The 25,484-nt window shown below is 41.3% G+C and overlaps 1 protein-coding gene across 1 annotated transcript; it reads left to right on the top strand.

Annotated features, from left to right (window-relative positions):
- The first annotated feature begins 5,438 nt into the window (after positions 1–5,438).
- LOC143876661 (Glutaredoxin family protein) lies at positions 5,439–7,423 on the top strand. Its single transcript, XM_077378348.1, has one exon. The coding sequence runs from the start codon at positions 5,508–5,510 to the stop codon at positions 6,840–6,842; it is 1,335 nt and encodes a 444-aa protein (XP_077234463.1). The 5' UTR covers positions 5,439–5,507; the 3' UTR covers positions 6,843–7,423.
- The last annotated feature ends 18,061 nt before the right edge of the window (positions 7,424–25,484 follow it).

Genomic DNA, 25,484 nt, shown 5'->3' with positions numbered 1-25,484 from the left:
CACTAATTACATTTTAAATCAAAAGGCTTTATTATTTTAACTACAATTTTTTTTTTAGAAACTCTTATTTCGAAAAATGGATTATATATATAAATTAGAGACATAAAAGTGCCTATTGTTAATGAATATTATTGTGGCTATAAAAGTTTTGCAAATAAGAACAGAGACCCTATACGTCTCTCATTGAATTCGAATCAGTGAGGAGAGTGCCAATGTCTTTCATTGTCGATGAAATCAATTAGCCAATGTGAGTATCAATATCAAAACAAGAGTGCTGAAAGTCATCACATGTGGGATCACATTGAAATTGATCATCTCCGGAGTCTACCGCTCTAGAAAAAGTTATAGTCTTCAGTTTGCATTCGACCTCAGGTCTAAGTTTGATGTTCACCGACCAAACCGAACAAATTAATGAGATAAGAATAGAGGGAGCTACTTGGTTACGCATTTCTAAACATTTAAGTGTATGTTATTAGTTTTAATTTTACCATCTTACATAGAACACGATTTGGGAAGGGTGTCGAGCCTCTAATTTTCAGGGTGGCAATACCGACCACCATAAACTAAATATAATTTTCTTTGCATAGTTGAGATATGGTAAAATGTAAATTATTTGATTTTGCAAATCCCCTTTTGTTTAAGTTTCCCAATTCTTTTACCACTTCATCCCATATCCATTATAGGCTGTGCTTAGATTTCCGGAATCAGAAATCGGGATCAGGATCATACTCCGATCGCAGATCTGATTCTTCAGTAAAAGGCTGAAAAAAATTAAAATAAATATGATTTAAAATTGAGGAAGTCTAAACTGAAGGGAGCCCCTGCAAAAAAGAGGTGAAAGGGCTCTCCTATTGGCTACACATCACCATCATGCATTAATAACTGCTGAAAAGTCAAAATGATGGTGATGTGCAGCCAATGGGAGAGCCCCTTCACCTCTTTTTTGCAAGGGCTCCCTTCAGTCTAGAATTCCACTTTAAAATTTAATAGAAAAATTATTCCGACCAGGGCAGAATCAAAATGCCACCACGGTGTCAATTCCATCCTATAATCCTATTTTTGTAAGTCAAACAATGAAATCAAACAGGATCTAAATACTATAATCCTATTTTTGTAAGTCAAACATTGAAATCAAGCAGGATCTAAATAAGATTCTGATTGTGATGATTCTATTTGCAAACTTTGTTGCGTAGGTAAGCTGGGATTGAACCTTTGACCCCAAGGTTGAGATATAAAGCTTGGACCACCAAGCTACGTGCCCAACCCAACTCTATTGGCAAATTGTCAAACTAGAAGACTATTTTTCCAATTAATGCAAATTAGAGTACTTCTTTTGCAAAAACCCTAATATTTACTTACAAACCTCGTAGACCAGATATCATGAACTTTACTCTAAACCAGCAACGCCCGAATTTTCTTGTAACCAACTCTGCCATAGGGAAGCATCAAAACTTCCAACCTTGTTCATATAACTCAAGACTTTCCCCTTTCACTTTCTTCACCGTACTTTGCTTATCCCATGTGCCTTAATTGGTGACCCATTCATTTGAATGGTCCTCACAAAGATAGGGTGTCCACAAAAAATGGAGGCAAAAAATGGACTAATTTGTGAAGGTTTATACACGTCCATTTTACCTCCACTAATCGTAGGGTTGGGATGATCCTATGGATTTGATTTTTTGTGGACACCCTATCTCTGTGAGGACCATTCAAATGAATGGTTTGGATCACCCAAACAATGTGGGCCCCCACTGTATTTTAAGCTTGTGTGTAGGTAACTTATCTACACAAGTGTGTAGGAAATGTTTTCTCATATATATATATATATATATATATATATATATATATATATATATATATAGAGAGAGAGAGAGAGAGAGAGAGAGAGAGAGAATTTTTACGATAATGATGAGACATGCTCGTATTCATCATTCTGCCCTTGATATTTGATCCAACAATAAAAACTGTGCTGTTGTTGGATCAAATATCAAAGGGGCAGTACTTCCATCATACGGTGAAGACGAGCTGAATAATAGGATGTCCGCTTGTTCTTCATATAATTGAGAAAGAGAGAGGTCCCAACAGTAGGGGTGCAAGTTTGGCCCTGTCAGCCCTGACCCGCGCTGAGCCCGAACCAGGGCTGGATTTTCCAACCCTGAGGGCGGGTTAGGGTTCATTTTTTTAGACCTGACTCAGGTCAGGTCGGGTCGGGTTCTAGGTTAATGCCTCGGGTACCTTGACCCGCCCTGACCCTAAGTTTTCTATTATAGAATTGAACCATCTTTGCATGTTTCTTTTGCTAATGTTTTCTATTATCTTGGATTGATGTTTCTTTAGATTATTATTATTAATTGTCTCTGTTGCCCGTCATGTTGTTGAATTCATTTTGTCTTATTTTGTTCCCTTTCTCTGTTTATTGATCATTTTGTTCTATATGATAAGTGGTTGCTTTATTTTTGGCACTCTTAACAGGTATTTGCACTAGGGTCAATTAGGGCTGGTCCTGCCCAATCAGGATGGGACAGGGCCATCACTGAGCCTTGTAGAGCGGGCAATGGGTTGAGGTTTTTGGGCAGGGTCAGGGCCGAGATAATGGGATCCAGGGTTGGGCTAGGGTTTTGAAAAACCCAACCCTACCCAACCCGACCCTGTTGCAGCCCTACCCAACAGTCATGAGCCCAATTTCTGGCCGCCCACTAGATCAACGGTCACATACACATGTTACATGTAGGGCACACTCAGATACTTAGAAGATTATCTTAACAGTGGGGCCCAAAAGAGCAATACTCCCGTGGCCACATGGGCCCCACCCCTCCAATATAGAGATATTGCAGCACACCTGCGTTCGACATTTAGTGAGAACGATGGACCCACATATGCTCAATTGGAAAGTGGAAACATATGCAATGTACAAGCTGATCCCATCATTTTCATCAAACGTGTGGCGATTATATTGTAAGTGAAAAACACGTGGTGGGACCCACTTCTATTGATGCCGTCCGCTGCTAAAAAATATTGTACCAAGGGCACAATCATGATCATTAAATCAAGGGAAATGTTTTCAGCACTTCTATATTTTGATGATGGCACTTAGACCTGGCAAAAAGTGACCCGGACCCGCGGGTCCACCCGGCCCGCACGTAAATTTACGGGTCCGGGTCACCTGTTGGTGACCCGTTAGAAATTGACCCGCGGGTCCACCCGGCCCGTCAAAAGTGGGCCGGGTCGGGTGGACCCGCGGGTGCCCGTAAAAAAGTGCAAAAGACGGTTTTTTTACTTTTTTCCGTAGTTTTCTCGGTAATTGTCATATTTTATATGTAATTTTTTTACTTTTGACCTTTTTACGGTAATTTTTCATTTCAAACTTAGAAATTCTGAGAATATTTCAAAAATCCGTAATGATTACTTCTCTTTATTCTTTTGTTGCTAGCAACCTTTGCCCCAGACCGTACTTCACCCAATCTTTGCAGCAAAGGAGGGGCTACAAGCCGAAAAATAGCCCAGGAGAAGGTGGCTAGCAAATCCCTAAATAAAAAAAAAACTCTTAAAAAATACGTCAAAAATCCGGGTGACCCGCGGGTCGACCCGGCCCGTACGGGCCGGGTGCGGGTCCAATGTCAATGACCCGTAGAATTTTCCGGGTCACTTTGACCCGGCCCGTTTGACCCGGACCCGTACGGGCCGGGTCAAATCCGGCCCGGCCCGCCCGTTTGCCAGGTCTAATGGCACTCCGAACTTTATTAAAAGCACGGTATGGCCCGCACCATAGGATGATCCAAACCGTCCAAAAATCATTTCCACAGGCTGATCCTAACCCTCTGATATGAATGTTAGAGCGTTGATCCTAACCCTCTATAGATCGGAGGGATAGGATCAACCTATGGAAATAATTTTTGGGGCACAGCCTATTTAGGGTGTGTTTGGCGTACCGTTTGAAATAGCGTTTAAAACGCCGTTTTGCAAAACGGTGTTTTGGTTCAAAACGGTGTTTTGCCAAACGGCGTTTTCATGTTTGATTGGCCAGATCAAAACGGCATATTAAACGGCAAACGGAGGTATTGTGTGTTTGGTTGCAAATGCCACAAAACAGAGTTTTAGTGGTAAAATGACCAAAAGGGCATTGTTTAGTTGGCCTCAATGTAACTCAACTACTCTCTCATTAGGCCCAATATTAAAAGGTCATTAGGATCTCATTCAAACACTACTAAAATTAAACATCATTGCCAAAAAAATACAAAACAAAAGGTATAGGATATGCTAAAGAGGAGGTGGGGAATCATTTTCAATTCAGGAAAAAACAGACAAGTTTTCTCTTATTTCTCTTTCTTAATACCCTCTTATTTTTTTTATAAGCACACATTTTCTCTCTATTTTAAGCTTCTTTGATTGGAATTTGCAACTCATTGGGTGGTAAAATCCAATTAAAGAACTACGGTCATGTTTGTATGGCAAGAATTTTGTGGAAAAGTTAGGGAAGGAAAAATATTTCTAAAATTTCTTACTTTTTTTAGGCTTGAATAAAAGATAATCGGAACAAACCCAATTCAAATTTTGTTTAGAGAGACTTACAAGTTATGATAATATCCTTCCAAATTAACCATAATCAGAGATTTTGTATGGTGTAATGTAAGCTCTTCCAAAAAAACAAAGGTGTAAAAATGGGTTTGGTGAGGGTAAACATGTAAAAACCCAATACCCAAAAACTCCGTTCAAAACGGCATTTTGCAAACGGACCTCCCCCCCTCCGTTTGCAAAACGCCGTTTTGAGGGTTCAAAACGGTGTTTCAAACGGCGTTTCAAACGGTGGCTGCGCACCCAAACACTCCCAAACGGCCGTTTGGCCCCAAAACGGTGTTTCAAACGCCAAACGGTGTTTTAAACGGTACCCCAAACACGCACTTAGGCTCATAGGCTGTGGCCCGTCTAATGGACAGTTTGGTTCATCCTATGGTGCGGGCCATACCGTACTTTTAATAAAGTGAGGAGTGCCATCATCAAAAGACAGTAGTGCTGATAACATTTCCCTGAATGAAAGCTCCGTTATTCATTGAATCTAATCTAATTTAATCATGTAAAATGATAAATGCTCCATGTCGGACGGTTAGGATTTTGAGCCCCACAATATTAAAGATTCCAATAGAACCAAGGGGAAATGCCACGTATACAGTAAAGATTGTGGCGGACAAGCAGATTTGGCTGAAAAGGACTACCACGGGCCCTGTCTCAATTCTTACAATGTGAAGGGCACTATCGTCATCTGATATAATTGTAAGAAGGGCACTATCGGCATTTGTTAAAACAAGAGAAACAGCATCGTTAATTGGACCGAGTGCGCGCGTTAATCAAGTCTAATTCCGACCGTTGGGCCCGTATATGACCGTTGTGGATCACAATCCCTCCACAGACAACCCAAACAACCGTTTTCATATTCAAAACCTCTATAACAGACGTTTTTAAAAGATATCACAGAAAGAAAAAACAGAGGAATAATACACAACCACATATCCATGGGCTGCATTTCATCCAAAGTCACAAGAAGAGATTTCAAACAAGAAATTCTATTGGGCTGCAATGATGATTATTCCAATCACATTGTCTCCCTCACTTCAAGCACTTACGGAGTTCTGAAACTCGATGGAGAACCCATCAAAGAATCAATGAGATCTCCCCCTTATTTTCTCCTCCCTAAATCACAAAACAGGGTTTTAGTAGAACCAGAGATCATCAATGCATGGGAGTTGATGGAAGATCTTGATGATGAAATACCCAATTTCTCACCGGCGATTATTGATGGAACGAATTGCTCCAATTTCTTGAACAAGATGGAATCTCCAAATAAGTATAAGAAATTTGTGGCCAAAGAGAATAAGCATAGGAAAGGCGAGTCTAACGTCAGGAGAAGTTTGGATTACTCAAATCCCAGACAGGTTTTGATGCCTTTCAGTTCTTTGGAGAATATACATAATTTTATAGTACCTCATTCAAAAATTTGGTCCAAAACCCCTCCTGTCAATTTGAAAGATTATAGTGTTGGACATAATTCAGGGTTCTCGACGAGGAGTCTCAGCCCTTTGTTTGATCCAGAGCTTCTTGCATTTTTCGAAAGGGAACTCTATGAAGATGGTGAACAGATCAAGAAGATGCTTTCTCCAAAACGCAGAAGCCAAAAGTCCCGAAAATTGGATCAAGAAAATGCATTCTTTAAAACCCAGAAGTTCCCAATGTCGACAAGGAGTCTTAGCCCTTTGTTTGATCCAGAACTTCTTGCATTTTTTGAAAGAGAACTCTCCGATGAGGGAGAACAGATCAAGAAGATGCTTTCTCCGAAACCAAAAAGCCAAAAGTCTGAAAATTCGGATTTAATCATTGATTCGTTCGAAAAGAAGTGCCCACCTGGCGGGGAAAATGTGGTTATCCTCTATACGACGACATTGAGGGGGATCAGGAAGACATTCGAGGACTGCAATAACGTCCGTTCCACTATAGAATCATACAATGTTCGGGTGATCGAGAGAGATGTTTCAATGGATTCGGGTTTTAGGGAGGAATTGAGGGTGTTGATGGGGCAAAAGGAGGCGAGGGTTCCTCTAGTTTTTGTGAAGGGAAGGTTGATTGGTGGTGTTGATTTGGTTTTGAAGTTGGAAGAGGAGAGAAAATTGGGGGTGTTGTTTGAGGGGATTCCGCAAGCGATAGCCTGGTGCGAGGGGTGTGGAGGGTTGAGGTTTGTAATGTGTATGGATTGTAGTGGAAGTTGCAAGATTTTAGATGAAGAGAAGAAGAAGATGGTGAGATGTGTAGAATGCAATGAGAATGGATTGATTCAGTGTCCTATCTGTTGTTGATGAATTGCAGAGTTTTTTTGTCAACCCCTCCCTCCCCACCAGAAGAAATTTGAGGATTTCTTCTCTTTCGGATGATGGATTTTGTTCAGGCTTCTAGCTTTCTTGTTTGCCATTTTTGCTTAACATATATGTACCCCACGTCCGTTTATTTATTCGCCCACGCCGTTTATTTATTCGCCCACGTTTTTTAAATCTTTTCAGTAGGATTATAATGGGTGGGGAGTTCAATGAAAAATAGGTTGATTGATTCTGTCCTCTCCTCCATTCTTGATCAATTGAGTTTAATGATCTCTCCTCTGTTCTTGTGTAACCTGGATGCAGGCTTGTTAGGGATCCTGGTTCTTGTTTTTATTGCATTTTAGATTTGATATGTGGACCCTTACAACACTCATCATTTCCCCTTTTTTTTTTCTTCAACATAGGATAGGAAGATGCAAGGTTTTGAATGAAGAACTGAATGAGATGGGAGATATGGAGTGCAATGAGAATGGATTTCATTCTGTGTCTTGTCTGTTTTTGAAGATTTCTCCTCGAATGTTGGATTTTGGCGTATGAAATGTGTCGATTGATTCGCTGTCCTCCTCTCTCCTCTGTTTTTAATCAATTGGATTTGTGTTTGCTAGGGGGGGGGGGGGGGGGGGGGTGTTCTATCTTTCGATTTTTTTTTTTCTATTTATTAGGATGGGGTTGGGTGATGCAGGATTTTAAATGAAGAGCTAAAGAAATTAATTTTGAACCAGGGCATTCTGTTTCTGATGGAATGGGGAAGATCCACCAAATAGGTTTGAACATTTATATGTTTGAGCATGCACTTTTAGTGTAAAAAGATCCACCAAATAGGTTTGAACATTTATACGTTTGACTGAGCATGCACTTTTAGTGTAAAAGGGTCCACCAAATAGGATGGGGGGGGGGGGCGGGGGGGGGGGTTGTATCTTTCGATTATTTTTTTTCTATTTATTAGGATGGGGTTGGGTGATGCAGGATTTTAAATGAAGAGCTAAAGAAATTAATTTTGAACCAGGGCATTCTGTTTCTGATGGAATGGGGAAGATCCACCAAATATGTTTGAGCATGCACTTTTAGTGTAAAATGATCCACCAAATAGGTTTGAACATTTATACATTTGACTGAGCATGCACTTTTAGTGTAAAAGGATCCACCAAATAGGTTTGAACATGCACTTTTAGCGCAAAAAAGGTTGTCATAAACACACTGGAGGAATGGCATAGGGAAGAAAAGGGCATTCTGATGCAGGATTTTAAATGAAGAGCTAAAGAAATTAATTTTGAACCAGGGCATTCTGTTTCTGATGGAATGGGGAAGATCCACCAAATAGGTTTGAACATTTATATGTTTGAGCATGCGCTTTTAGTGTAAAAAGATCCACCAAATAGGTTTGAACATTTATATGTTTGAGCATGCACTTTTAGTGTAAAAGGATCCACCAAATAGGCTTGAACATGCACTTTTAGCACAAAAAAGGTTGTCATAAACACACTGGAGGGATGGTATTGGGAAGAAAAGGGCATTCTGATGCAGGATTTTAAATGAAGAGCTAAAGAAATTAATTTTGAACCAGGGCATTCTGTTTCTGATGGAATGGGGAAGATCCACCAAATAGGTTTGAACCAAGGTTGCCAGAGCGGGAATCGAAAGCGGGAATCAAAACGGGAATCGAAAGCGGGAATCGAAGCGGGAATTGAAGGCTCCCAGGGAAGAATCCTGCTTCCATGGTTTGAACATTTATATGTTTGAGCATGCGCTTTTAGTGTAAAAAGATCCACCAAATAGGTTTGAACATTTATATGTTTGAGCATGCACTTTAAGTGTCAAAGGATCCACCAAATAGGTTTGAACATGCACTTTTAGTGCAAAAAAGATTGTCATAAACACACTGGAGGGATGGCATAGGGAAGAAAAGGGCATTCTTATGTAGGATTTTAATGACGAGCTAAAGAAATTAATTTTGAACCAGGGCATTCTGTTTCTGATGGAAAGGGGAAGATCCACCAAATAGGTTTGAACATTTATATGTTTGAGCATGCGCTTTAAGTGTAAAAAGATCCACCAAATAGGTTTGAACATTTATATGTTTGAGCATGCACTTTTAGTGTAAAAGGATCCACCAAATAGGTTTGAACATGCACTTTTAGCGCAAAAAAGGTTGTCATAAACACACTGGAGGGATGGCATAGGGAAGAAAAGGGCAGATGCAGGATTTTAAATGAAGAGCTAAAGAAATTAATTTTGAACCAGGGCATTCTGTTTCTAATGGAATGGGGAAGATCCACCAAATAGGTTTGAACATTTATATGTTTGAGCATGCGCTTTTAGTGTTAAAAGATCCACCAAATAGGTTTGAACATTTATATGTTTGAGCATGCACTTTTATTGTAAAAGGATCCACCAAATAGGTTTGAACATGCACTTGTAGCGCAAAAAAGGTTGTCATAAAAACACTGGAGGGATGGCATAGGGAAGAAAAGGGCATTCTGATGCAGGATTTTAAATGAAGAGCTAAAGAAATTAATTTTGAACCAGGGCATTCTGTTTCTGATGGAATGGGGAAGATCCACCAAATAGGTTTGAACATTTATATGTTTGAGCATGCGCTCTTAGTGTAAAAAGATCCACCAAATAGGTTTGAACATTTATATGTTTGAGCATGCACTTTTAGTGTAAAAGGATCCACCAAATAGGTTTGAACATGCACTTTTAGCACAAAAAAGGTTGTCATAAACACACTGGAGGAATGGCATAGGGAAGAAAAGGGGGCAAATATATCACTTTGCTTGAAGAATTGGAGCTAGAAAATGTGGCATAGTTACATAACTCAGTGGTAGATGATTTGACTGCAGACCAAGAGGTCACCAATTTGAACCTGGTTGGGCCCATCTATTGTTGAACCCGGTTGATCCCTTAAATCTATTGTGGTTGAATCTCTCTTTTTGTTGCGGGTTGTCGGTTCGATTCCTCATGGTCTTAGTCCCATGACAAAAGGACCTCTCATGCCTAAGATAAACAACCATAAAAATCAATAATTTAGCATCTGTTTGCAACCCTTACAGTGGCTTGATGGATGGACCTAAAGATCATACAGTCAAGATGTTCTCAACGGGATTTACGTGGACTTGTAATCACTGGTGGGACCAACAGAACCGATCACAAAGACATGGCACGAGTGGGGCACAGCAAGTGTCTGTTAGGCTCCAATTCTTTCATAAAATGGGCATAAAACAAATTTTACACAAAGCTTTCACTTAAATGCGCATAAAATTTGTTTTACACCCACTTTAGAAGGAAAGAAACACAGGCATAGCCTTTTTTCTTTGCTAGTGAGTGGGCACATGCAATGCACTAGGAGGAAATATGGTTTCGAGGGCTTGAGCCTCTAGCTCAATTGGTTCAACCTTCAGGACGGAGATTCAATCACGACTTACCTATAACAAAAGGAAAAAAAATATGGTTGTGTCATTGTAAGGAGCTCTACCTCCAGTTTGGATTACAGGATTTTTTATCTTTTTTTTTCTTTGGGAAAAGTTTGAGCTCCACAGGCTTCCCACCCATTTTCCCTCTCCCACTTCCTGGCCCTTCATCTGTAGGCTCCATCCCATCGAAAATCCCTACACATACAGACCTTTTTTCCGGGCATGGAACACTTTAATGCACGAATCCAGATTCTATCCGAAATAGCAAGAGAGGGCTCTCCTTCAAGCTTGCCATACTCACTAACAAAGACAGAGAAGAACCTACAACTCCTAGCACTAACCCAGATAGAGCACAACCCCCCAAAGAGCCTAAAAGCTCCCATCAGAAACAAAGATCCAGGGTTGTAACCCGTTCAGGAAGAACTGCTGGATACTTCTCCCCATGATCAGTGGTCTAATTGGGAATGTGTGGGGAATCAGGAACAGCCCCTCCGGAAAGAGACTAAAAGCAATCTCCAAGATGTAGACTATGCTTCATTGTTTTCATGGAACCATTCCTTAACAATTAAGAAATTCAATGGGTAGCCAAGATGCTCAATTTCAAAAATACCATGACAAACCTCAATGACTACTCCAAGATCCAAGATATGACTACTATGGAGTAATGTGCCCACTATAAGACAAATATCTACCAACTTGTGAGCAATGACTGTGAAAGTAACTCATCCCTAATCCGGCATTGAAACTTTCCTCTCCCTTATCCATGCCAGCTGCTCCCTCATTGCTTGGAGAGTTCATTGGCCTATCTTTATGACTGCAGCCAAAGCTTTCCCAAACCTTGGATGGTTAGGGGGGGGTGATTTTAACACTCTTCTTAAAACATAGGAGAAGCTAGGAGGCAGGCCACCTAACCCACCTCCTGTAGAGACTTCCAACGGGCTATCAATGACGCCAGGTTAATCGACGCAAGATTCATTGGCAGCAGATTTACTAGGTGCAAGTGTGCAACAACCAAAGGAGTGGCAGTTGTGTTTTGACTAGACTTGAGAGTATCCTTCTAAATGCCAATTGGATGTTAGAATTCCACTCAACAACAATCACTCATCTGCCCAGAACCAATTCAGACCACTGTCCCCTTCTGATAAACCTTATCCTTCAAGATACACCTTTGATCAAGCCTTTCAAATTCCAAGCCATGTGGATCAAGACACCTGCAATTCCATTTTATTGTAAAAGAGGCCTGGTCTCTAGATGTTGTTGGCCTCCCGCTGGAAGCTCTCCCTCAAACTGAAAATCACTAAAAGACTCCTGAAATTTTGAATCAAAGAGTCATATGGGGATGCCTACCAGAACATCAAAAGAAAGAGGATGAGGTTCTAACAGCAGAAAATGCCCATCAATCGAACTCGGATGAAGCCAACACAGAGGCTCTTTCCAAGGCTAGGCTCAAACTGAGCGAAGCAATCCTGTATGAGGAGAGCTTTTTACTGCAGAAATCCCAAGAGAAATGGCTTAAGGGTCACCAAAATAAAGCACGAAGGCTCTTGGATTACCGACAGGAACAGAAATCAAAGATCAAGCCGAGACACTATTAAACCAGATGGAGTGGCAGCCTCCAAAGCATTCTTCGAGGGACATAAACTATCCTTGAAAGTGAGGCTTGAAGGTGGGACTACGAGCCCTCTTCTTTTCTGCCCTTGGTTGGTAAGACTTGTAAGGTTGTTTTGGTCATTTACCACATTATTATTGAAATAGTCCCACATCGCTTCATCAAAAGGAGACATGAGCGTTTCAAAATAGTGGGGAAATAGCATTTGCATGAGTCACTGAGACGAAGCGGGTTGGTCGCGTCTGACGCTAGCAATCAGGCAGTCCAAGGAAAGTCCCCGGGCAATAAGTCTGCAGAGATGCAGCCTCCTTACGGAGTGATGTTGTGCTTCGTGTTTCGTTGGCTGAGACACGTGTGGAGCCTTCTACGAAATACGTGCCAACAGACTTGGCCAACCTTGCAAATAATATCGAGTTGGATTGACCCAATCACCAAGAAAATGTGTCTTGTGTGCACTAAAATATGGTCATTTTTGTTCACCAAAACGAGATCGTCTAGGTCTGTGCAGAGCTATGGTCATTTTTGCATGGTAATCATCTTCATTTATTTACTTATCTAGAGGCAGCTCTAAATGTGAAAAAAATCTGTTGGCAGTAGGAAACTCATGGTTGGAATGCTCTCGATGGGCTAACTGTTAGCGAAGGATTAATCAAACTCTGGACAGATTTGTGGATGGGCAGCATCTCTCTGATTTTCCTTGCAGAAAACAGGGAATGTATTGATATAAACCTCAGCATAGAAGAAATGCAACTCCCATATCCTCCAAAGACGTCTTGAGTTGGTGACTTGGTGTCCTATTTCTTTAGGAAAATTCAACACCGACTCTGCATGGAACCACATCAGAACAAAAAGCCAAGAACAAAATCGGGCCAAAGCAATCTGGGAACTTATCTCAAGAACATGGACACCAGCTCTTTTCCACTAAAGGAACCCAATATGCTTGAACTTTTAGCACTTTCTCATCTCAATATCAATCCCCACCATCTGAGCTCTCAGAAGGAAAGTTGGATTATGTGGAAAAGAACCCTGAAAGGGGTGCTCAAACTCAACATCGACTGACCAACAAAAGGCAACCCCGGAGAAGTAGGTCGAGGAAGAGTTATCCATAATGAAAAGGCTAAAATTCTATTAGCCTTCTCTATGCACTACGAAGCAGTGTTTAAAAATGCGGATGTGATGCGGAATGCGGCCAAGAAAAATCGTGCGGATACGGCCAAGAACGCGGTTGACGCAGTCGTAACTAGGGAGAGTCAAAGGAATTAATTGACTCTGTAGGAGAAAACGCGGAATGCGGATGTGGTGCAACGCGGAACGCGGCCAAGCCAAAAAGGAGTCTATTCGGGCGAGTTCCTTGTCGAGTCAAGAAGTTTTTAAGCACGGCTACGAAGAGGACACAAACATTGTGGCTGAAACCCGCACCCTACGGTTTATGATGCCGCTCATCCTTCTGGTTGTAGAACCTCATAGTGGAATAGGGCAGTAGAGTACTCATCGGAAAGGGCCAATCCCTCAAGTTATCCAATAAATCTAGAAGGAGATTTCTCTCCATGCTTTCGCCCACATGCACTTCACATGCACACATCAATACAGAAAAGTTAACACATGATAAAGGGCAGGGCTCATTGCACGAGGCTCCCGTCATTGCGAGGTCTGGCGAGGGCTAGATGTACACGACCTTACACCCGCTTTGCAGAGAGGCTGTTTCCATAACTCAAACCCGTGACTACCAGGTCATCACATCAGAAAAGGTAACACATGATGCTCTTGCTAATATCCGCTGCGGTCCAAGAGCTACGACTCAGAGGCTAGGTGGCAGTTTGCCTCCAGGCTCTTCCAATTTCCTCGTTAAAAAAAGTCAGGGGTTGGGGGTTGTGCAATAAGTCATAGAAATGTATCCCCTACACAAAAATTCATTTGAGCCCAAATATGAAGGAAGCAAATACATTTGAGCCCATATATGATGGAAGCATGATCTTGACCTTTCATTCGGTGAGACATATATTTGAGAAGCAATGGTGTATAAAAATTGAGCTAATGTGATAAATCGACCCCCATATGTCTTAAATCGACCACCTATGTGTCTCTCTCTTGTCTTTCTCTCTCTAACCCAGAGGAGAGACAAAAACACATACGGGTTCGATTTAAGATATTTGGGGGTCGATTTATCAATGCCCTAATTATATTGTGTTTAATCTATTCAGTTGATGGGAGTGCAACGAGAGATTAGAATCAAGAAAACAAAACCCAACAGGAGAAGTATGCAGCCACAAGAACAAGGCCCAAAAAATCAAGCTCTTTTGCAGGTTTAAATCATTCAATCCGCTGAATTTGTAATGGGCTCCACTGCTATGTGAAAAACCCCCAAAATCGTTTCAAACCTCAACTTGGAAAGAGGGTTTGAAGTCGGTTCTCTTTTTTATTTTTTTTATTCTTTGTGGGAAGAAAGAGATATACATGTCTGTTTAGTGTATATACCTTGGAGAATGTGATTCCAATAGAACTCCAAAATTTGCTGGGTTACCCGCGGGTTTACCCGTACCTGCCCGGGTGGGGTCTGGGTACATGAAATGGCTGCTCGCAGAATCACGGGTATTTTTTACATGTACCCGCTGGGTCCGTACCCGCGCAGGTTACCCGTTTGCCAGGTCTAGTTGACGGCCTATAATAGAAAGTGATTAAAGGGAGGAGATTCACAGTCAATGGTGTGGATATCATTTTCTTTGGCTATAAAATAATTAAATAATCCCTGGAGAGCCCTACTGATTAACGTTCTAAATGGTTTGGCAAGGGTATTTTTGTCATGAAATGAAAATGATAGGGGTATTTTGGTAGAGGTGCTTTAGGAGTGGGAAATGTGCATGCGCTAGGGCCACTTAAAACCATCCTTGACATCATTTGAAATTACAGTCAGTGTTAAGAGAATTAGGGTTTCAGAGAGAGAGTTAGGGTTTCAGATAGAGAGAATTAGGGTTTCAGAGAGAGCGAGAGAGAGAGAGAGAGAGAGAGAGAGAGAGAGAGAGAGAGAGAGAGAGAGAGAGAGAGATGGCGAAAGCAGGAGCGGAGGTGGAAGATCTGCCACGGACTATGGAGGGATGTCTTAGGGAAGAAAAGGGCATTCTTATGTAGGATTTTAATGACGAGCTAAAGAAATTAATTTTGAACCAGGGCATTCTGTTTCTGATGGAATGGGGAAGATCCACCAAATAGGTTTGAACATTTATATGTTTGAGCATGCGCTTTTAGTGTAAAAAGATCCACCAAATAGGTTTGAACATTTATATGTTTGAGCATGCACTTTTAGTGTAAAAGGATCCACCAAATAGGTTTGAACATGCACTTTTAGCGCAAAAGAGGTTGTCATAAACACACTGGAGGGATGGCATAGGGAAGAAAAGGGCAGATGCAGGATTTTAAATGAAGAGCTAAAGAAATTAATTTTGAACCAGGGCATTCTGTTTCTAATGGAATGGGGAAGATCCACCAAATAGGTTTGAACATTTATATGTTTGAGCATGCGCTTTTAGTGTTAAAAGATCCACCAAATAGGTTTGAACATTTATATGTTCGAGCATGCACTTTTATTGTAAAAGGATCCACCAAATAGGTTTGTACATGCACTTGTAGCGCAAAAAAGGTTGTCATAAAAACACTGGAGGGATGGCATAGGGAAGAAAAGGGCATTCTGATGCAGGATTTTAAATGAAGAGCTAAAGAAATTAATTTTGAACCAGGGCATTCTGTTTCTGATGGAATGGGGAAGATCCACCAAATAGGTTTGAACATTTATATGTTTGAGCATGCGCTCTTAGTGCAAAAAGATCCACCAAATAGGTTTGAACATTTATATGTTTGAGCATGCACTTTTAGTGTAAAAGGATCCACCAAATAGGTTTGAACATGCACTTTTAGCACAAAAAAGGTTGTCATAAACACACTGGAGGAATGGCATAGGGAAGAAAAGGGGGCAAATATATCACTTTGCTTGAAGAATTGGAGCTAGAAAATGTGGCATAGTTACATAACTCAGTGGTAGATGATTTGACTGCAGACCAAGAGGTCACCAATTTGAACCTGGTTGGGCCCATCTATTGTTGAACCCGGTTGATCTCTTAAATCTATTGTGGTTAAATCTCTCTTTTTGTTGCGGGTTGTAGGTTCGATTCCTCATGGTCTTAGTCCCATGACAAAAGGACCTCTCATGCCTAAGATAAACAACCATAAAAATCAATAATTTAGCATCTGTTTGCAACCCTTACAGTGGCTTGATGGATGGACCTAAAGATCATACAGTCAAGATGTTCTCAACGGGATTTACGTGGACTTGTAATCACTAGTGGGACCAACAGAACTGATCACAAAGACATGGCACGAGTGGGGCACAGCAAGTGTCTGTTAAGCTCCAATTCTTTCATAAAATGGGCATAAAACAAATTTTACACAAAGCTTTCACTTAAATGCGCATAAAATTTGTTTTACACCCACTTTAGAAGGAAAGAAACACAGGCATAGCCTTTTTTCTTTGCTAGTGAGTGGGCACATGCAATGCACTAGGAGGAAATATGGTTTCGAGGGCTTGAGCCTCTACCTCAATTGGTTCAACCTTCAGGTCGGAGATTCAATCACGACTTACCTATAACAAAAGGAAAAAAAATATGGTTGTGTCATTGTAAGGAGCTCTACCTCCAGTTTGGATTACAGGATTTTTTATCTTTTTTTTTCTTTGGGAAAAGTTTGAGCTCCACAGGCTTCCCACCCATTTTCCCTCTCCCACTTCCTGGCCCTTCATCTGTAGGCTCCATCCCATCGAAAATCCCTACACCTACAGACCTTTTTTCCGGGCATGGAACACTTTAATGCACGAATCCATATTCTATCCGAAATAGCAAGAGAGGGCTCTCCTTCAAGCTTGCCATACTCACTAACAAAGACAGAGAAGAACCTACAACTCCTAGCACTAACCCAGATAGAGCACAACCCCCCAAAGAGCCTAAAAGCTCCCATCAGAAACAAAGATCCAGGGTTGTAACCCGTTCAGGAAGAACTGCTGGATACTTCTCCCCATGATCAGTGGTCTAATTGGGAATGTGTGGGGAATCAGGAACAGCCCCTCCGGAAAGAGACTAAAAGCAATCTCCAAGATGTAGATTGTGCTTCATTGTTTTCATGGAACCATTCCTTAACAATTAAGAAATTCAATGGGTAGCCAAGATGCTCAATTTCAAAAATACCATGACAAACCTCAATGACTACTCCAAGATCCAAGATATGACTACTATGGAGTAATGTGCCCACTATAAGACAAATATCTACCAACTTGTGAGCAATGACTGAAAGTAACTCATCCCTAATCCGGCATTGAAACTTTCCTCTCCCTTATCCATGCCAGCTGCTCCCTCATTGCTTGGAGAGTTCATTGGCCTATCTTTATGACTGCAGCCAAAGCTTTCCCAAACCTTGGATGGTTAGGGGGGTGATTTTAACACTCTTCTTAAAACATAGGAGAAGCTAGGAGGCAGGCCACCTAACCCACCTCCTGTAGAGACTTCCAACGGGCTATCAATGACGCCAGGTTAATCGACGCAAGATTCATTGGCAGCAGATTTACTAGGTGCAAGTGTGCAACAACCAAAGGAGTGGCAGTTGTGTTTTGACTAGACTTGAGAGTATCCTTCTAAATGCCAATTGGATGTTAGAATTCCACTCAACAACAATCACTCATCTGCCCAGAACCAATTCAGACCACTGTCCCCTTCTGATAAACCTTATCCCTCAAGATACACCTTTGATCAAGCCTTTCAAATTCCAAGCCATGTGGATCAAGACACCTGCAATTCCATTTTATTGTAAAAGAGGCCTGGTCTCTAGATGTTGTTGGCCTCCCGCTGGAAGCTCTCCCTCAAACTGAAAATCACTAAAAGACTCCTGAAATTTTGAATCAAAGAGTCATATGGGGATGCCTACCAGAACATCAAAAGAAAGAGGATGAGGTTCTAACAGCAGAAAATGCCCATCAATCGAACTCGGATGAAGCCAACACAGAGGCTCTTTCCAAGGCTAGGCTCAAACTGAGCGAAGCAATCCTGTATGAGCAGAGCTTTTTACTGCAGAAATCCAAAGAGAAATGGCTTAAGGGTCACCAAAATAAAGCACGAAGGCTCTTGGATTACCGACAGGAACAGAAATCAAAGATCAAGCCGAGACACTATTAAACCAGATGGAGTGGCAGCCTCCAAAGCATTCTTCGAGGGACATAAACTATCCTTGAAAGTGAGGCTTGAAGGTGGGACTACGAGCCCTCTTCTTTTCTGCCCTTGGTTGGTAAGACTTGTAAGGTTGTTTTGGTCATTTACCACATTATTATTGAAATAGTCCCACATCGCTTCATCAAAAGGAGACATGAGCGTTTCAAAATAGTGGGGAAATAGCATTTGCAGGAGTCACTGAGACGAAGCGGGTTGGTCGCGTTTGACGCTAGCAATCAGGCAGTCCAAGGAAAGTCCCCGGGCCATAAGTCTGCAGAGATGCAGCCTCCTTACGGAGTGATGTTGTGCTTCGTGTTTCGTTGGCTGAGACACGTGTGGAGCCTTCTACGAAATACGCGCCAACAGACTTGGCCGATACTTACAGTCATCCGCTTGATCCTGTGGATGAACAGAATGGGGCTTACGATCTCATGGCTCACCTTTTTTCGTTCAAATCTGGCCCCATCTCATCCGATGATCTAGAGGCTGACCTTTTTTGGCTCAAATCCTTTCACTTACCCTTGGCCCCATCTCTCATCAGATTATTCTAGTCCCTTGAATCAAGCATGATGAATAAACGAGCTTTAGAAAGTTTTCGAGCCCGTTGATTTTACATGGGCAACCTTGCAAATAATATCGAGTTGGATTGACCCAATCACCAAGAAAATGTGTCTTGTGTGCACTAAAATATGGTCATTTTTGTTCACCAAAACGAGATCGTCTAGGTCTGTGCAGAGCTATGGTCATTTTTGCATGGTAATCATCTTCATTTATTTACTTATCTAGAGGCAGCTCTAAATGTGAAAAAAATCTGTTGGCAGTAGGAAACTCATGGTTGGAATGCTCTCGATGGGCTAACTGTTAGCGAAGGATTAATCAAATTCTGGACAGATTTGTGGATGGGCAGCATCTCTCTGATTTTCCTTGCAGAAAACAGGGAATGTATTGATATAAACCTCAGCATAGAAGAAATGCAACTCCCATATCCTCCAAAGACGTCTTGAGTTGGTGACTTGGTGTCCTATTTCTTTAGGAAAATTCAACACCGACTCTGCATGGAACCACATCAGAACAAAAAGCCAAAAACAAAATCGGGCCAAAGCAATCTGGGAACTTATCTCAAGAACATGGACACCAGCTCTTTTCCACTAAAGGAACCCAATATGCTTGAACTTTTAGCACTTTCTCATCTCAATATCAATCCCCACAATCTGAGCTCTCAGAAGGAAAGTTGGATTATGTGGAAAAGAACCCTGAAAGGGGTACTCAAACTCAACATCGACTGACCAACAAAAGGCAACCCCGGAGAAGTAGGTCGAGGAAGAGTTATCCATAATGAAAAGGCTAAAATCCTATTAGCCTTCTCTATGCACTACGAAGCAGTGTTTAAAAATGCGGATGTGATGCGGAATGCGGCCAAGAAAAATCGTGCGGATACGGCCAAGAACGCGGTTGACGCAGTCGTAACTAGGGAGAGTCAAAGGAATTAATTGACTCTGTAGGGGAAAACGCGGAATGCGGATGTGGTGCAATGCGGAACGCGGCCAAGCCAAAAAGGAGTCTATTCGGGCGAGTTCCTTGTCGAGTCAAGAAGTTTTTAAGCACGGCTACGAAGAGGACACAAACATTGTGGCTGAAACCCGCATCCTACGGTTTATGATGCTGCTCATCCTTCTGGTTGTAGAACCTCATAGTGGAATAGGGCAGTAGAGTACTCATCGGAAAGGGCCAATCCCTCAAGTTATCCAATAAATCTAGAAGGAGATTTCTCTCCATGCTTTCGCCCACATGCACTTCACATGCACACATCAATACAGAAAAGTTAACACATGATAAAGGGCAGGGCTCATTGCACGAGTCTCCCGTCATTGCGAGGTCTGGCGAGGGCTAGATGTACACGACCTTACACCCGCTTTGCAGAGAGGCTGTTTCCATAACTCAAACCCGTGACTACCAGGTCATCACATCAGAAAAGGTAACACATGATGCTCTTGCTAATATCCGCTGCGGTCCAAGAGCTACGTGTGGACTCCGATCCGAGGACGTAGAGGCGAGGGAACGGGTCCCCACACCATCCTCTGGATCATCCACGTGTGAAGGAGAGCTCTACCAAGGAACTCTCAAAACGGATGCCACCCTCATAGCATAGCACGAGTGGCGATATAAAAAAAAGAGATATGTCTCGATCCGGAACCGAGGTTCGAAACCGAGACATACCTGAAATAAACTCAGAGTCGCCATCCATGGATATGCCATGGAACCCTAAAATCAAATCCTCTGTGCAATGGATAACCAGAAATATATATGGGTTCGTGCCTGATTACGAATGGGGAAGGTCTGAGAGCACCCCCGATTCGTCCGAGTGCAAGCACTTGGTCTCTTATGCCACTTATTATTAACTCCAAAGAAGTTTGGGTGAAAATCATGTGAAATGGGAACAATCCTCAGGAATCGTCTACCTAAACATGCATTTCCTGAGGATAAAGATAATAAGCACACATAAAATAAAATGAAAGATGTGTCACCTAAGCATAGCTAGGTTATGAGTGACATGCCTAATAGGTGTCTAAATTCTAATGTGCAAACACATGCAAGCCATAGCTAAAGATACAGGATCAGTACAAGAGAGTAAGAAAACACATCAAAACATACGATGACTACACAACAAATCCTAAGACTCTAAATTATTAGCCCGAGTCCTCGGATGGTCTGGTATTCATCCAAAGAAGCCTACGTATCCCCGCCTCCACGAGAATCAAGGCAACGTAGTTCTTCGCACCTATTCTAAGCTAGGATGCCTAAGACACCTAGACCTCTATCCTAGACACGATCTAAAAGACCGGACTAGTTATTAAAGCTTCTTGAACAATTATTTAGGTTTCAGTGAATTGTAGATTTTAGGACACCCTATATGCCATAACTAAATGCAGATTAGCCCTAAGCTAATGCAGGTGGTTCCTACAACCTATGTGTAACTAGGCTGTATTTCCTAAGGAAAGCCAAAGGTGGACTAGCGAATCCTATTCTAATCATCACTCGGCGATGTGGATCGCCGACTGACCGGACGGAGGCGCTCCTATAACTCTAGGACAAACCCCTAACTCTAAAACAATCACAAACAAGCACACAACAAAACAAAGGTCAAACCCTAACTCTAAACTCTCTATCTAGGACAAAGTCCTAACTCTAAAGAAAGAGCTTTTTGAAATCAAATGCTTATTCAAAAAGGTTTAAAACCCTATTTACAAAAGTTTGGCTGGACTTGGGATGTAAATCCCAAGCTGCACTACGTACCTCGGAAGAGGATCAAGCCAACGTAGTTCGAAACGACTCTCTACCTAACAAACACTTACAGCAAATCAACTATTTTTTATGTTTTAAGTTTCTGATGTTTTTGAGATTTTTAATGATTTCAATGTTTATAGATTTTAAAATTTCTGATGTTTTCACCCTTTTGGCCAAAGACCGGAGGGAATATACAAAATAACACCCTAGGGACAAACCCTAGGGTGAATAAGGGAAACTATGCTCTAATAAATGAGTCAAAGACTCTCTAATAAGAGCAACTGGAGGATAAATGAGTCAAAGACTCTCTAATAAGAGCAACTGATAACACTGAAAATGAGATAACGGAGTCAAAGACTCTCTAATGATACTGCAAAAGGAAAGGCGAGTCAAAGACTCTCTAATAAATCCAACTGAAAGAACAAATGAGTCAAAGACTCTCTAAGAAAACTGCGAAAGAGATAAATGAGTCAAAGACTCTCTAATAACATCACCAAAGGAATAAATGAGCCAAAGATTCTCTGAAAGAAATGGAAACACGATTCAAAGACTCTCTAAGAGAGATGAAAACACGAGTCAAAGACTCCACTGACAACAACTAAAGGATATACGAGTCAAAGACTCTCTAAGAGATGGAAACACGAGTCAAAGACTCTAAAAATACCGACTAAAGGATATACGAGTCAAAGACTCTCTAAGAGATGGAAACACGAGTCAAAGAATCCAAAAACACCGACTAAAGGATATACGAGTCAAAGACTCTCTAAGAGATGGAAACACGAGTCAAAGACTCCAAAAACACCGACTAAAGGATAAATGAGTCAAAGACTCTCTAAGAGAAAAAGAACACGAGTCAAAGACTCCACTAACACCAACTAAAGGATAAACGAATCCAAGACTCTCTAAAAGAGAAAGAAACACGAGTCAAAGACTCCACTAATGCTAATTAAAGGATAAATGAGTCAAAGACTCTCTAATAACACTACATTAAAGACAAATGAGTCAAAGACTCTCCTATAACACTACCTAAAAGGCAAATGAGTCAAAGACTCTCTAATAACACCATCTAAAGGATGAATGAGTCAAAGACTCTCTAATCAAGGGCTAACTCCTATGCGAATGAACTATCGAATAAGGAGAAGCTCACAAGTAAAAATGAATAAGAATTTGTGCACATTTGGCAGAGGTAAAACACCCAGCCGGGCCGGGCAGCTACTTAGCCCTAGGGTGCAACAAATGTGCGCCCAGTACCCCATAAGGGTAGGAGTATGAAGCCAAGCCGAGCAGGGTGTTCTCCCAAAAACCAAACGATGCACAAAGAGGAGGTTTAGCAAGAGAATGAGACCGGGCGGGTCTAAAAGGAATAAGAGACCTTGTGCACATTTGGCAAAGGTAAAACACCCAGCCGGGCCGGACAGCTACCTAGCCCTAGGGTGCAACAAATGTGCAACCCAATACCCATAAGGGTAGGGGTATGAAGCCAAGCCGAGTAGGGTGTTCTTCCAAAACCAAACGAAGCACAAAGAGGAGAACTAGCGAGAGAATGAGACCGGGCGGGTCTCCCAAACACACACAAAGATGGGCTCTAAGCAACCTTATCATTGCCCTTGCAAGGGGGAAGCAAGGCTAAGACAACTAATTGACCAAATTGGTCTCTAATTTACAGAGGTACAAATTGAGGTGCAACCTCAGAGAGGATTCTACAAATGAGGCCAAGCAGGCCTTCTAAAGGCTAATTACTTGCAAAGCCAAGACAGATGACTCTCTAATAACATCAATAGAAATCAAATGAGTCAAAGACTCCCCCGATAAAACGAATGATTCAAAAGCTCTCTAAATGAGGCAAGACATGCCTCCTATTGGTACACAATTTATCAAAATCAAAGCAACCTCCTTGAGGTTAAGCTAAAAAAGAGGCTTGCCTCCAAAGGAGGACTTCCTAATGAGACAGAATATGCCTCCTAGTACAGGTTCTAGTATCTAAAGAAGTCTAGAAGACTGCGCTAGTCTATCCAAAGAGAGAGGAAAAAGGATACCAGATAATCTCAAATTTTCAATCAATTATTATAAAAACAAATCAAATATCAGCAAAATATGATCTACAACTAAAGAGTGCACAACCTGTAGCAATTATAAAATGATAAACAACATTAATTAGTCCAGACCAGCCGCTGGATAGCCTAATAAAGCAAAAACAATATCAAACACTTCTATGCCCAAACACAAACACCACCCCAATATGGGGATGAAATCAAATGATGCTAAAGTAATCATCTGATATCATAATACACATGATAATATTTCTAATCCCGCCTTGAAATCAGACAGTACTCATGTCGATAATATCGAACAGAGTAGTCATCTGATCTCCTTCTTTCCTAAAACAATTTATTTAAATAAAATTAATTATGATAAGCTTTCAAGATAGTCTCACCTGAACAGTCCATTCATCTTCAGAACCTAACTCAAAACTTAACATAGAAGAATCTTAAATTTTCAACAAATTATACAAATGCATGCAATGATATTTCTAATTTTTATAAATTTTGGTGCATAACATGGGGCATCAACTTGTGCAGATTCAAGTGCAAAAAACGGTGAGCCACAAAACACAAAGACGGGCTCCAAGTAACCTTATCATTGCCCAGAGAAGGGTTCTTTTTTTTTTTAAATGATGGTTAAAAGAAATCCAAAAGGTTGGGTAGGCCTACTAAACAAAAGAGGGGAGCACTACTTGGATTGAGCGAGTCCCCTAAAAATGGGCTTGGGCTAACGCCTTCATCGCCCATGAACTGAAAAATTAAATTCTAAAACACCAGACAACCCTTCCCTTCTACCTCCAAGGAATTGGAGAATAAAATTACTCTGGGGAAGAAGCCTAGATAGGTACATACACAATACTAATGACAAGATTGATATCATCCCATAGACTTGGCAAGTCTCTAAACATTCGAATGCAGAACCCGCACTCCTAACTTTTAGAATATAAACACTAGAGCAAAAGATGATCATCACCAGCTTCACGCTCTGCAACAGGGATGAGGCTAGACATTTAAAATATACACAATGTAATTTCCTAAACAAATTGTGTATAGAAGTCACCCAATCCATTTTACCAATTTAAAAAAACATGATTTATCTACTCGAATTATTCAGAATATCAGCTCAAACAATTTATCAAGTTACCATCACAAAGTGAAACTTCGAACAAGCACTCATCGATGACTAGAAAATAATTTAAAGGAACCTTTTTACAGAAAATTAACCTGACCAGCCAAAATTTCTTTATAACCGAGGAAATGAAAATGGTATCAGCACAACCTAAACATATGGACCTAACACACAATCATTTAAATGATATTTTCACCAACCTGAATTTGCGACCTATAGATTCATACAAAACAAGGGAATATCAAGGCATCCAATAAAATATTTGGAGATGTTTGCCGAAATTTTGTGAATCATTCCACCTCCAGTTAGGCTGAACCGCTTTGTATCTTGCATATCGATTGAAGTTGAATTCAGTGAAAGATCACATTTTCCAATAGCAATACAAGAACCCCACAGCAATATCGGAAACATGACAGTTGACCCAGCAAGCAAGCCCATTCCAATCAAAACCTGACTTTGAGCGGTTTCAGGGCCAAGGATCTGGAGAAGGAGCTCGCTCCCGTTCGAGAGATAAGTCGCAGCTTTGAACATTAGATATCCATAGACGAGGATTAGGGAGAGATTTCCAAAAAATAGTAGTCGTATAGGGCAAGAATCCATATGTCTGATCGCAGGTATCAGTAGCAGATTGAATCCTAGACTGAGAAATGAAGATGGCCGGACATGGCTGATTCCGTCGGAAACCAGATCGGAAGTTGTCTCAGTTATGCAACGGCTTTTCGCCACTCCGGTGAGTAAAAGGATTAGTAGTAAGAGGGGAAATGTGGGTTTCGCCATTTTTCCAGCGAGCAGAGAGAATGTAGAGAGAGAGATGGTGGCTGTGATGTGATGATGGTGGATATGGGTCTTCTCTTTCCCTTCTCTGTTTTTCTAGAAAATGAGTTTTGGGTTTTTCCAGAAAATG

The sequence above is a fragment of the Tasmannia lanceolata genome, unplaced genomic scaffold (assembly GCF_043159265.1).
Source record: "Tasmannia lanceolata isolate RefF3 unplaced genomic scaffold, GAP_Taslan_0.1 ptg000005l, whole genome shotgun sequence".
Lineage (NCBI taxonomy): Eukaryota > Viridiplantae > Streptophyta > Magnoliopsida > Canellales > Winteraceae > Tasmannia > Tasmannia lanceolata.
The sequence above is the reverse complement of the archived record's forward strand: the minus strand, read 5'-3'. Positions and strand labels throughout refer to the sequence as shown.

Excerpts from the sequence above, each read along its gene's own strand:
- LOC143876661 (XM_077378348.1), top strand. The coding sequence starts at position 5,508 with ATGGGCTGCATTTCATCCAAAGTCACAAGAAGAGATTTCAAACAAGAA.